Genomic DNA, 11,588 nt, shown 5'->3' with positions numbered 1-11,588 from the left:
CCCCCCCCCCCCCCCCCCCCCCCCCCCCCCCCCCCCCCGCCGCCCCAAGCTGCACCATGGCCTGGAGATGATCCCTTCTTGTGAAATACTCCCCGTGCCACGGTTTATGGTTTTCCAATTGACACAGCTAATATTTGCTCTGGGTAAATAAGTATTCCTTTCAACAAGTATTAAATTGTCCACCCCACCAGTTAAAGTGACCAATTTTTTTAATGTTTTATTTATTTTTGAGAGTGTGCAAGTGGGGCAAGGGCAGAGAGAGAGGGGGACAGAGGATACAAAGCAGGCTTCGTGCTGTCAGCGGAGAGCCTGATGTGGGGCTTGAACTCATGAACCAAGAGATCATGACATGAGCTGAAGTTGGACACTCAACCAACTGAGCTACCCAGGTGCCCCCCCCCCATTTTTTTAATGAGAAAAACAATGGACCATCTTTTCTATTCTTTTAATAAATTCAGTAAATTTTGATTAACTCTGTTAGAGCAAAATCCATCTTTTTTTTGTCACTTCATATTATTTTGTTACAAGGGTTTTTTGGAGCTCTGTTGACACAGATTTTGTTAAGCTGTTTAATTTTCATCGGTTGGTTCTTGATCTTGTCTGCAGAGAACTTAGAAATGTGCATTGTGGAATTACTGCTAAAGAAGTGCTCAGTGGTAAGTACTACATTTGACAGGGATATGTCAGTCAGGAATATAATGAGTGTGGGATAGTCCTTGGTTTTCTGGTTCCTTAGAAAGAAGTTGACAGTCTGTATTTTTTTTTTTTAACTTAATGAGGTCTTTATTACCCACATAGTAAAAAACTCATTTGTGGGGCGCCTGGGTGGCTAATTCAGTTAAGTTTCTGACTTCAGCTCAGGTCATAATCTCTTGGTTCGTGAGCTTGAGCCCTGCATTGGGTAAGCTCAAGCCCCACTTGTCATTATCTCTCCCTCTCTTTCTGCACCTCATATGATTCTCTCTCAAAAATACATACATACATACATAGTTTATTTGTTTTAAGGATGCGATTAAATGATTTTTCATAGATTTACAGAATTGTGCAACCATCATACCTTCTACTTTAAGGCCTTCACATCCCCCCAAAAGAAGCCTGCAGCCCATTTATAGTTGTCATTCTCCATTCCCACCAGCAGCCCCAGGCAATCACTGTTGTAGCCTGGATCTTTCTCCTATAACAACTGGATACCGAACTGATGTCCACTCTGCCTTCATGAAGGATACTAAATCAGTACCAGAAATCAAGATATCTGTCCTCTACCCAAGCTATCTCTCCCAAAATTCAGAGGTTCAATTTTATCATTTAAATTAAAAAAGTTATTTTCCCAGATCCATTCCCTACATGCTGCCATCCTGCAAAGCCTGCCCATTTGCCTAACTTTACGTCTATCATCATAACTATACAGACCCAGTGGCAGTATAAAAACTTATTATAAAGCTCTGATCAGGACTCTTTTTGTGTTACTTTTGTTGAGAAAGTATGTCACAAAAATACACAATAATTTATTAGTAGGTTATAGATCTTCTTTTCAGTTCTCAAGAACTCATTAGTAAAAATATTCAGCAAATTTTGTGAGTGCTTCTGAAATAGAATCCCATGACTGATATGATGTCCTCGTTATCTGCAAGCATATTAGGACTTACCCATTTTATGTGGGAAGAGTTGTATATAAGCTGAGCTCTAAGATTGTTAATAAGGAAAAGCTAGGATGTCTTGATCTCTGAAGAAACTATAGGCATGACATAGCTAAAATGGATCTTGTTAACATAAAGTGATATATATTTAAATGGTAGTTTGTTAGTTAATGGCTATAGTTAAATGGTAGATCGAGGTAAGGAGACATACTTAATTGGCTCCTATTTTCCTCCTCTCACAAGAGGAGTGAATTATATATTAAAGTTTTCTCTAAGTTTATACAAAGTTTTGCAAAATTACAGAGATTTAAAAATGCCTCTGATGTTATCTAGAGGACTTTCCTATGTATTTATGTATATTTTCTTAAAAAAAAAAGAAAGCTTGAGCCTGGGTGCCTCAGTTGGTTAAGTGTCTAACTTTGGCTCAAGTCATGATCTTGAGGGTCGAGCCCCACTTCAGGCTGTCTGCTGTCAGCACAGAGCCAGCTTTGTCTCCTCTCTCTCTTTCTTCCCCTACTTCCCTTCCCAAAAATAAGTAGACATTAAAAAATGGTTTTAAAAAAAGCTCATAATTGTTATTTTTTTCCCTGACTATATTGTTGACCTCTTAACGTAATGGCACTAGAGGTGGTGGTGTGCTATTAAGAATACAGGCTCCTGACTCTCAACAATAGCCAAAACATGGAAAGAGCTTAAGTGTCCATCAACTGACGAACGGATCAAGAAGATGTGGTTTACTGGGGCGCCTGGGTGGCTTAGTCGGTTAAGCGTCCGACTTTCGCTTAGGTCATGATCTCGCGGTTCGTGAGTTCGAGCCCTGCATCGGGCTCTGGGCTGACTGCCAGCTCAGAGCCTGGAGCCTGTTTCAGTCTGTGACTCCCTCTCTCTCTGACCCTCCCCTGCTCACGCTGTCTCTCTCTCTCTCTCTCTCCTAGAAATAAATAAAACATTTAAAAAAAAAAAAAAAAGAAGATGTGGTTTATTTATACAATGGAATACTACATGGCGATGAGAAAGAATAAAATCTGGCCATGTGTAGCCACATGGATGGAACTTGAGGGTGTTATGCTGAGCGAAATAAGTCAGGCAGAGAAGGACAGATACCATATTTTTGCATGTATAGGAGGATTAGGAGGAACTTAACGGAAGACCATGGAGGAGAAGAAGGGGAAAAATAGTGGGGGAGAAGGAGGGAGGCAAACCATGAGAAACTCTTGAATGCCGAGAACAGAGGGCAGATGGGGGGGGAGGGGAAGGGGGGTGATGGGCGTGGAGGCACTTGTGGGGATGAGCACTGGGTGTTATATGGAAATGAACTTGACAATAAACTATTAAAAAAAAAATACGGGCTCCTGAGGTCAGATTCCTGGTTCTAATCTGGGCTCTGCTCTTTCTACCTCTCTGACCTTGAGCTTCTCACTTTACCTCAGTTTCTTTGAAATATTTCCTAGTGTTTTATGAGGACTAATTAGATAAGTATCATTCTCTGAGAACTATTTGTGGTTGTTTTCTCCTGCAGCGTGACTTTGTAATGGCCTTATGGTGACGACTGAGTTGTTTTGTTTTGTTTTTAAGTCTGAGAAAGCTTTTATGTCTGTTAAGAAACTTATCACGTGTTTCTTTCCATTGATTTTCCATTCATTAAAATTGTTTCAAGACCTAGTTTTTCCTAAGCCTTTAAGCTGAATGTATAAATTTTCTTTTATTCATAATTGTAACTTGCAGATGTTAAAAACACATTTTTTTTCATCAGTGTTTAACTTCTTTCTTCAATAGATGACCTCTTTCTAAACATTAAAACCCATTTTTAAACTTAGATAAATTTCCTTAATTTTTAAACTACATTTACACATTGACTATGTCTTATCTTCTTAACTATTGCAAATGCACAACCAGGCTGTCATAGGTCTCTAGTAAGCAGTGCATTTCTAAGCTGTGTGACAGAAGCTTGTGACTCTTCTCAATCTCCACTACAGGATGCCATCAGTGAGCCTCAGGTCGGGACTGCTAAGGAGATGCATGCATCATGAGTTTGACAACCGTACCTTTTCCGATAGCCTTGAGTATCTGTCACATGGCCCCTGTTGCCGTTTTTAAAAACCATAACCTCTGATGTGAATTACTGAAATTCTATATCTCCTATTCAAATCTAAGGTTGCATTTAATTGGATAACTGTATCCGTCTTATGTAATATTTATATACTTGTCTCGCACATTATAGTTACTATCTCAAAACAATATTTTATAATAGTATGATAATCGTAATTCATTTAACCCTCTGTTTTTGGATATTAGATTATTTTGAATTTTCTCTTATCAGTGACTGTTGAAAACATACTTCTAGGGTTCCAGGATGGCTTAGTTGGTTAAGCGTCCAACTCTTGATTTCGGTTCAGGTCATGATCTCATGGTTCATGGGACAGAGCCCCATGTTGGGCTCTGTGCTATTAGCATGGAACCTGCTTGGGGTTCTCTCTCTCCTTCTCTCTGCCCCTCCCCTGATAGAGCATGTACACATACACTGTCTCTAAATAAATATACTTAAAATAATACTTGTAGACATATTTGTGTACATTCTTATTTCCTTTGGATAAACTCAATAGAATAACTGGGTGCCATTACTCTAGTATTATGTAATATATAGCCTAATACCTACCAGTGTGAATCTTGGAATCATTTTTGTCAAATTACAGGGAAGATCCTATTGAGGTTAGTAAGGGGAAATAACTAATGTATGTATGAATATGGTAACATCAAACCCTTTATGGAATAGAGGTGATAGAAATAAAACAGAAGCTAAAAATGTGTTTTCTTGGGGTGCCTGGGTGGCTCAGTTGGTTAAGCATCCAATTCTTAATTTCAGCTCAGGTTATGATTTCATGGTTGTGAAATCAAGCCCTGCATTGGGCTCTGCGCTGGGTGTGGAGCCTGCTTAGGATTTCCTCTCCCCACTCTCACCGATTTGTCCCTCCCCTCCAATAATAATAATAATAAGTAATGTGTTCTTGTAATTTGACAAAGATTCTTAAGTTTATTTAGGGACGAAAAGAGGAATAACAGTGAAAGACTTTACTTTTACTGTTACTGGAACACACATTATATGACACTGGCATTGAAAGACTGTGTTTCTATATAGATAATTCTGTTTCCTTTATTGAATCCTTTTCCCCCTGAAACCAAGTGGATGTTAATTTGTATCAAATGCCTTTTTGACTTCACTCAAGATCATCTTTTCTGTTTACATAAGTTTGTGTTTTATCACAATCATTTCCTAATTTGAAACCTTACTTACACTTCTGGAATAAATCATACTTTGTCCTAAAAACAACCTAACAGAATATCAGTGTAAAAAGGTTCAGAGTTTTGCAGTTGCCTTCTAAAGGAAGATTAGTCTATAGAGGTCTTTAAGTTTTAAAATATTCTCTAGGTTAACTTCTGGTATTTTGCAATGTAAGGACTTGGAAAATTTTCCATCTGCCATGTGCCCTGGCATAGCACCCAAAACAAATGAACTTATGGGATTTCTGTCCATTGAGAGAAACTACTGTGGCATTTGTCACTTTCCCAGATATGTACTTGGTAGCAAAGGATCACCATAGACATGAATATGTTGTAGTCATCATCTTGGTGACATTGTGTTGCAAAATTGGTTGACCCAGAATGAATGTGTTTTGTATATTCAATCTTCTTAATGAAATCCCAAGGAAAGTCTCAATCCTGCTACTAATGACGATAAATGGGCTTTGCACTCACCAAGAGCTCTTACTCCCAGTAGTACAAAGCTCTTCTTGATTAATTATTTCAGTCATCCTCACAGTTGTCCCATGAGGTGAGTGGCTGAGTGCTTCCTCTTAGGCAAAAAACAAAACAAAACAAAACAAAACAGGTAACTAATTGGATTTTCTTCTGTTCTACATTCTGGGTTCTAGAACTAGATAGCTATCTTATAGAGACTGCCAGTACGTCCACCAGTGGACCTGGGTTTCAAAATCAAAAGCTTCTTTCACATTTGAACAGCAAGCTAGGAGCAGATGTGGAGTAGTAAAGTTGGAGAGAATTTTGATGAGTTGGGCAAGATGCTATGAGTGGATTAGCCTAGATCTGGTGAAAAGAGACAGGCAACGGCTGAGTTAGTGTCTTGGCACCTCCATTAGAAGTGGTAATCCAGTGTGTCAAAGGTTTGTTTTTGCAAATATTTTAAAGAGTCACCTCTTTGCTATTTGTACTTACTCTTCCCACAACATTGTGCTACCTAGGGTTCTTTCTACAAAGAATATCTGTCAATCCCGGCTTCCAGATGGGGGTGCTGGTCCTTTCTCATCCTGCGCTAATGTTTTAGTGGCTGGGGCTTTTCACAGGGACCATAGAAGCGTAAGATGTCTGCTTCTCAGTGATACCTCTTAGCCTGTGTCCATCGCCCAGTGACCATCCATTTTTCTCCGGGTCACTTTTCCTCATGCTGTCACTTCCCTGGAAATGGCCTTTCTGCAGACACATCTTGTCAGAGGAGCAGAGATACAACTAAAACTAGGTTTTTATCTAGTAGTCACCTCATCCTTCCTTTTGCAATATACCTTTCTGTCTTCCCCAGTAGTTTTTTGTCACTTGAGCTCTGTCTCTTCAGTTAGACTGTAAGCTCTTTGGATGAATGATCAGGTCAGGCATGTTTTTTTTTTTTTTACTAAACTCCCTTTAATTGCCTCCACGTCACGCTCTCAGCGCTGCGGTGTTCAGGTGCACAGTAAAGGCGTGTGGTTGATCTATTTGCTATCCATACTGTCCGCAAATATTGCCTGTACTTATTGACGGTGCCATTTTAACTTTTTTCCCTTTTTCTTTCATTAACCGAAGGTTTAGCTGTCCTACTTTGAGTTTTTCCTCCTCCCTGTTTTTTTTTTTTTTCCTAAAGTTCCCCTGAAAGGGAGGCCTTTAGAATGTGAAGAATTATGCCGACGTTGTGCAGTGTACTCAGGGTGGGGACTAATTATGAGGTTCAGAAACCTCTTCAGGTGGTTTCTGTGGCACGACTAAAATACCGCTTTCCTAAATTGAGAACAGCTGGGGCTGTGTTGCTAGCAAGTATAAGAAAGTCGGTGCTGGGGCTCTGTGCTGTGAAGAAGTCTTTGCTCTTTCAAGCTTGTGGAGCCTCAGCCAAAGGTACCCTCTCCCGCTCCGTGTCGCAGTGGTGAGTGCCTGGAGCTGGTCCCTGGGGTGACTGTTTCTATTCCGCAGTAGAAATTGTGCTGGCTGCTTCAAAATGTTGTTCCTTCCCAGTTTACTATGTCCGTTGTAGGATTTGACCTTTCTCGAGTAACAAATGGAGAATGTGTTCCCTGATTGGAAACGTACCTAAGGCTTTGTGTCTCTTTCCCCTGTATGATTCTGAAGGCTGTCAGCGTTCCTGACATGTGGTGTGTGTCTCTAAATACAAAAGGATAAACTGAGGCAGTGCTGTCTTACGTATCTTGAACGTGTAATTCTTGAATGTGTTCTGAGAAGTGGTCATTTAAGAAGACTCCAGTTTTTTAATGTGGAAATAAAAAGCTGAGTCTTTGACAAATGAAGAGAGTAACGATTATTCAATGCACGTAAGCAACTCATGACAGTTTTTTATTCTTCTGGGTTCATAGAAAAGCTGCAGTCTTAGGAAAGAATGATGTAGTCTCTGGAGAGGTTCTAACTGATTGTGAGTTCATGATTAGCAACATGTAATAGTGTCTCATGAAGTATTTGCCAGGTTGGGGCCTGACTTTTATTTAAAGAAATTTTAAAGGGACTTATTATTAAAATGTTCCTGTTAATACAGACATCAGCTCAAAAAAAGACTAGAATTCCAAGATAAAACGGCTCAGTATTTTACAAATAAACTCCATCTCAACAGCTTTCACCATGTTCTGACCATGTATTTATAAAGCAAATGGCTTTGGTGTTTGCTTCCTTATTTTGATAATGCTTTTGTTGTTTTGGATGGTTGACAATTGGACACGTACCGTTTCTGAACATAGTTTTGTTTTATTTTTACAGGTGGGTGAGTAGCAAGAGAAAATTGGCTTCCTTTCTTGAAGGTGGCGAGTGTATAACGGGTAGCTGCATGGAAGGAGCAGTAATCAGATGGCCACCTTCTTCGCTTTGTGCTAGGAAACAAAATCAGCTGTAAGAGTCCATGTGGATCTCGGAAATAGAGGGATTTGAAAAAGTTAACTTTGCACAAAGAACAAGAACTTTACCATCTCCTCTTTGATCTGAAGACTGGGGGACCATGGATATTATAGAGACAGCAAAACTCGAGGAACATATGGAAAACCAAACCAATGATCCTGCAAATACTTACACAAGACCTGCCGAACCTGTTGAAGAAGAAAACAAAAATGGCAACAGTAAGCCTAAGAGCTTATCCAATGGGTTGCGAAAGGGAGCCAAAAAGTACCCGGACTATATCCAAATTGCTATGCCCAACGAATCAAGGAACAAATTTCCCCTGGAGTGGTGGAAAACAGGGATCGCCTTTGTCTATGCTCTTTTCAACCTCGTCTTAACAACCGTCATGATCACAGTTGTGCACGAAAGGGTGCCTCCCAAGGAGCTCAGCCCTCCACTACCAGACAAGTTTTTTGATTACATTGATCGGGTAAAATGGGCATTTTCTGTATCAGAAATAAATGGGATTATATTAGTTGGATTATGGATCACTCAGTGGCTGTTTCTGAGATACAAGTAAGTAGGTCTAATAATTTGGGGGGGGGGTGTCATAAGTTTGTATTTAAGGGAGTAGATGTGTAATTGAAATCGTCTTCCTCAGTTTTGTCTGGTAAATTCAGTCTAGCCAGGCATTTGATAACAGGAAGCCATGGAAAGATCTACCTCATTGAATAAGTAAGCATGTGTTGAGCAACTGTGTATCAAAGGGGCAACTATGAGGACACTACAGGTACACTGTGGTCGGTGATTCAGAGTTGAATTTAAGGTGCGGTTCCTGATTTCAAGCAACTTGGCACTGTGTTATCTGCATGATAAATCAAGAGGCTTGGAAAGGAATGGCATTCACTTCATCATGCTTTTGTTATTTTAGGCTTTTAACAGGTGGGGAATGGAGTAGCCTGGGAAGTGTTTTTCTCTTATTACTCATAATGTGATGACTATATTGGTCTGTAGTCAGTAGCATTATTTGAGGTTTGGTTCTATTCAGAAGTTCTCAAATTTTATATTTCCTTTTCTTTTGCCTATTGGCAACCCAGTCACAAGAGTTTAAGAAATTTAATTTAGACGTGGGTCCGTGCAGTTTGGGCTTTCGACTTTGAAAGTAAACACATTGTCCAGCTTCCCCCATGGCGCCTCAAAGGAGCTCTTAGTTTACTGGTTTCAGTACTTTACTTGTTTTGAAACAGGAGCAATCAGGAAGTAGGAAGCCAGGTACTTTTGCTTTAAAGACACTTAAAAATAGGACATAGCTCTGAAGTGGTTATTTTTTCTTCCCTGTGAAATCTCACTGTTAGTCCATGAAAACAAGTCCCCTCAATTTCACCCCCTTTTTCACCTCATTAATCAGTCAGATATTTGCTCTCTACTAAGATTCTAGCAATTAAATAACTAAAATAAAAGTTTGATTAAAGCATTGCCCATAAACTGAGGCTTTTGAAAATGTAATATATACTTAGTCTATACATGCTGTTCAAAAATTCACAAATAGGATTTTCACATTAATACCAAAAGATCAGTTTAAAAAATTTTATGTTTTTTTATTTTATTTTTGAGAGACAGAGAGAGACAGCACGCAAGTGGGAAAGGGTAAGAGAGAGGTAGACACAGACTCCTAAGCAGGCTCCAGGCTCTGAGCTGTTGGCACAGAGCCTGACATGGGACCTGAACTCATGGATAGTGAGATCATGACCTGAGCTAAAGTCAGATGCTTAACTGACTGAGGCACCCAGGTGCCCCACAAGATCATTTTTAGAAGAGAGAATTTATGTTATATTGTTCTTGCGATTGGTTATCGCTTTGAAAATAGAAGAATTCAGTCTCTCTTTGCTGAAGAGTTCCCCAAATTCAGGTTTGCAGTTTTGAAAACTTATGCCACAAACCAAAGTCATTCCTAAACATTTTTTTTAGTATGTGTAAGTAAAAGACAGCTATCAACTGTCTTTTACCAGAACTTTTCGATGCCAGAGTTGTTAGTTATGGTATGCTTTATGCCAAAAGCAAACAGTACATTTGTTGAACTTTAGTGTTTCTCTGTTTAGTTTCTACAGTTGACACTCAAAATAAGACAGCCTGCATAGACCAAAGGTGTTTGCTTTCTCCTTTAATTTAGACCAATGTTTTATTCGTATATATGTGAAAAGAGACATTTTCCAGGGTCTGGCAAGTAGCTGGCTTCCATCTAGAGACACAGTCTCGATTTATTTGAATCTTCATCTAAAGAGTTGTTATAAACTGCCTCTCCATGACCACCTGAGATTTTTACCATGCCATAGCTGACCACAAATTTTAATGGCACCTACTGTTTTGGTCACAACTCATCATCAGAAATTTGTTGGGGAAATCATACGAATTTTCTTTCATTTTTGAGGTAGAATTATGTATTTTAGTAACTAGGAGAATGATTTTTATAACCTGTTTTGAACATCCTGGCTGAATGGGAAATCCTACTTGCTCTCTCTTGCTAAAGCACCTTCAAAGACGTGGGAAAAAAACATTAGCTGTAGTTATTTTTCTAAATAAGGTTGCAGAGTGCACATTTTACCTTCTAAGTTAATTTTCAGTTCTGAGGACAGCTGAACTCAGAATGCTGGAATGAATATAATTAACTCGTAATAATTCCTGCTTATTACTACACCTTGTCTAATAGCAGGGAGCACACAGTTCAACACTTTTTGGGTCTGAGCTAGAAGCAAAGGATGAATGGTTTTTCACTTAACCAAATGGAGAGACTCAGCACTGTCTGTCGCCCATTCCTTTTCAGTACTAAAAAAGGCATAGTTAATATAGCAAACCTTTGAAATAAATGGCCTTGCACTAAATAAATACTTTTCTCTAATAGTCTAGGTAGTTTTCTTCTCTATATTTTGAGCCCAGAAACCTTGGAATGTTCTTAAAATAGCTACTGGAAACCGGCAACTAAAATTACATTTGTACATAATTATGTAAATTAGAGGTCCCGATGGTTATCTGAATTAGACCTTGATCCAAATCAGGTGAGAGTCTTGAAGACCACTAAAAATATGCCACCTGCCTGAAACTGCCTATTTTTCCAGAAGTCTTTGATCAGTACTACTTTTGAAAGTTTGAGAGCTCTGAAAATGATGGACCTGGAGTAATACAGTTTAGGTGCTAGAGAAGTTTCAAGTAGCATTTCTAGGGCCTTTATGGACCCTATCCATCTCTGAATCCCAGAGTTTATAGACCCACCCCTAACTGCATAAAATGACAGCATAAAATAAGTTGTCATCTTCAACTGGACATACGGACACTCAGAACCCTTGAAGCCCACTCAGATACCCATGAGGCAGTGCTGCAAACAGGCAGACCCTTTCCCTGAGGAGGACAGTGTGTTAAGAGCCAACTACTGGGAACCCCCGCGTTGGAGTGAGGACTTCGTGGTAACAGGACAGAGACTAATGTCAGTCAAGGCAACTGTCTCCACCAAAAAATATAAAGTGTAAAAGGACTTGCGGGATTTATTTTTATTAATTAATTAATTTTTTTTTTTTTTTTTTGCTTTTTTGGATCAAGGTTGAATAAAACAAGGGTAAACTGCTCAGTTTACAGCCTCACTGTTAAATGTCCATAAATCCAGAAGGGTACTTTGGACAGTTTCAAACTATAATTCTCTGAAAATCTATGTTAAGTTATAGACAAAATAGTTCATGCTCAAGTTGTGAAAATCCTTTTGGATGGTCTCCAAATAAAACTTGCTTATATAACTTAGGTTAAATTAGTTGTCCCATTTCCCTA

At 39.2% G+C, this 11,588-nt stretch overlaps 1 protein-coding gene across 3 annotated transcripts in view; it reads left to right on the top strand.

Moving 5' to 3' along the window:
- The window catches only part of SGMS2 (sphingomyelin synthase 2), an 85,036-nt gene that overhangs the window by 56,732 nt on the left and 16,716 nt on the right, over positions 1 to 11,588 (top strand). Inside the window, exons 1-2 of one of the 3 annotated variants that reach the window (XM_039238793.1) lie at positions 5,651 to 5,815; positions 7,662 to 8,351. In XM_039238793.1, the coding sequence (XP_039094724.1) occupies positions 7,897 to 8,351 (455 nt within the window). In that variant the 5' untranslated portion in view covers positions 5,651 to 5,815; positions 7,662 to 7,896. Of the gene's footprint in view, positions 1 to 5,650; positions 5,816 to 7,429; positions 7,564 to 7,661; positions 8,352 to 11,588 lie in introns of those variants that run through there. The other 2 variants (XM_039238795.1, XM_039238794.1) reach the window with 2 other exon arrangements.

The sequence above is a fragment of the Hyaena hyaena genome, unplaced genomic scaffold (genome assembly GCF_003009895.1).
Source record: "Hyaena hyaena isolate Hyena2069 unplaced genomic scaffold, ASM300989v1 scaffold_146, whole genome shotgun sequence".
Classification (NCBI taxonomy): domain Eukaryota; kingdom Metazoa; phylum Chordata; class Mammalia; order Carnivora; family Hyaenidae; genus Hyaena; species Hyaena hyaena.
The sequence above is the reverse complement of the archived record's forward strand: the minus strand, read 5'-3'. Positions and strand labels throughout refer to the sequence as shown.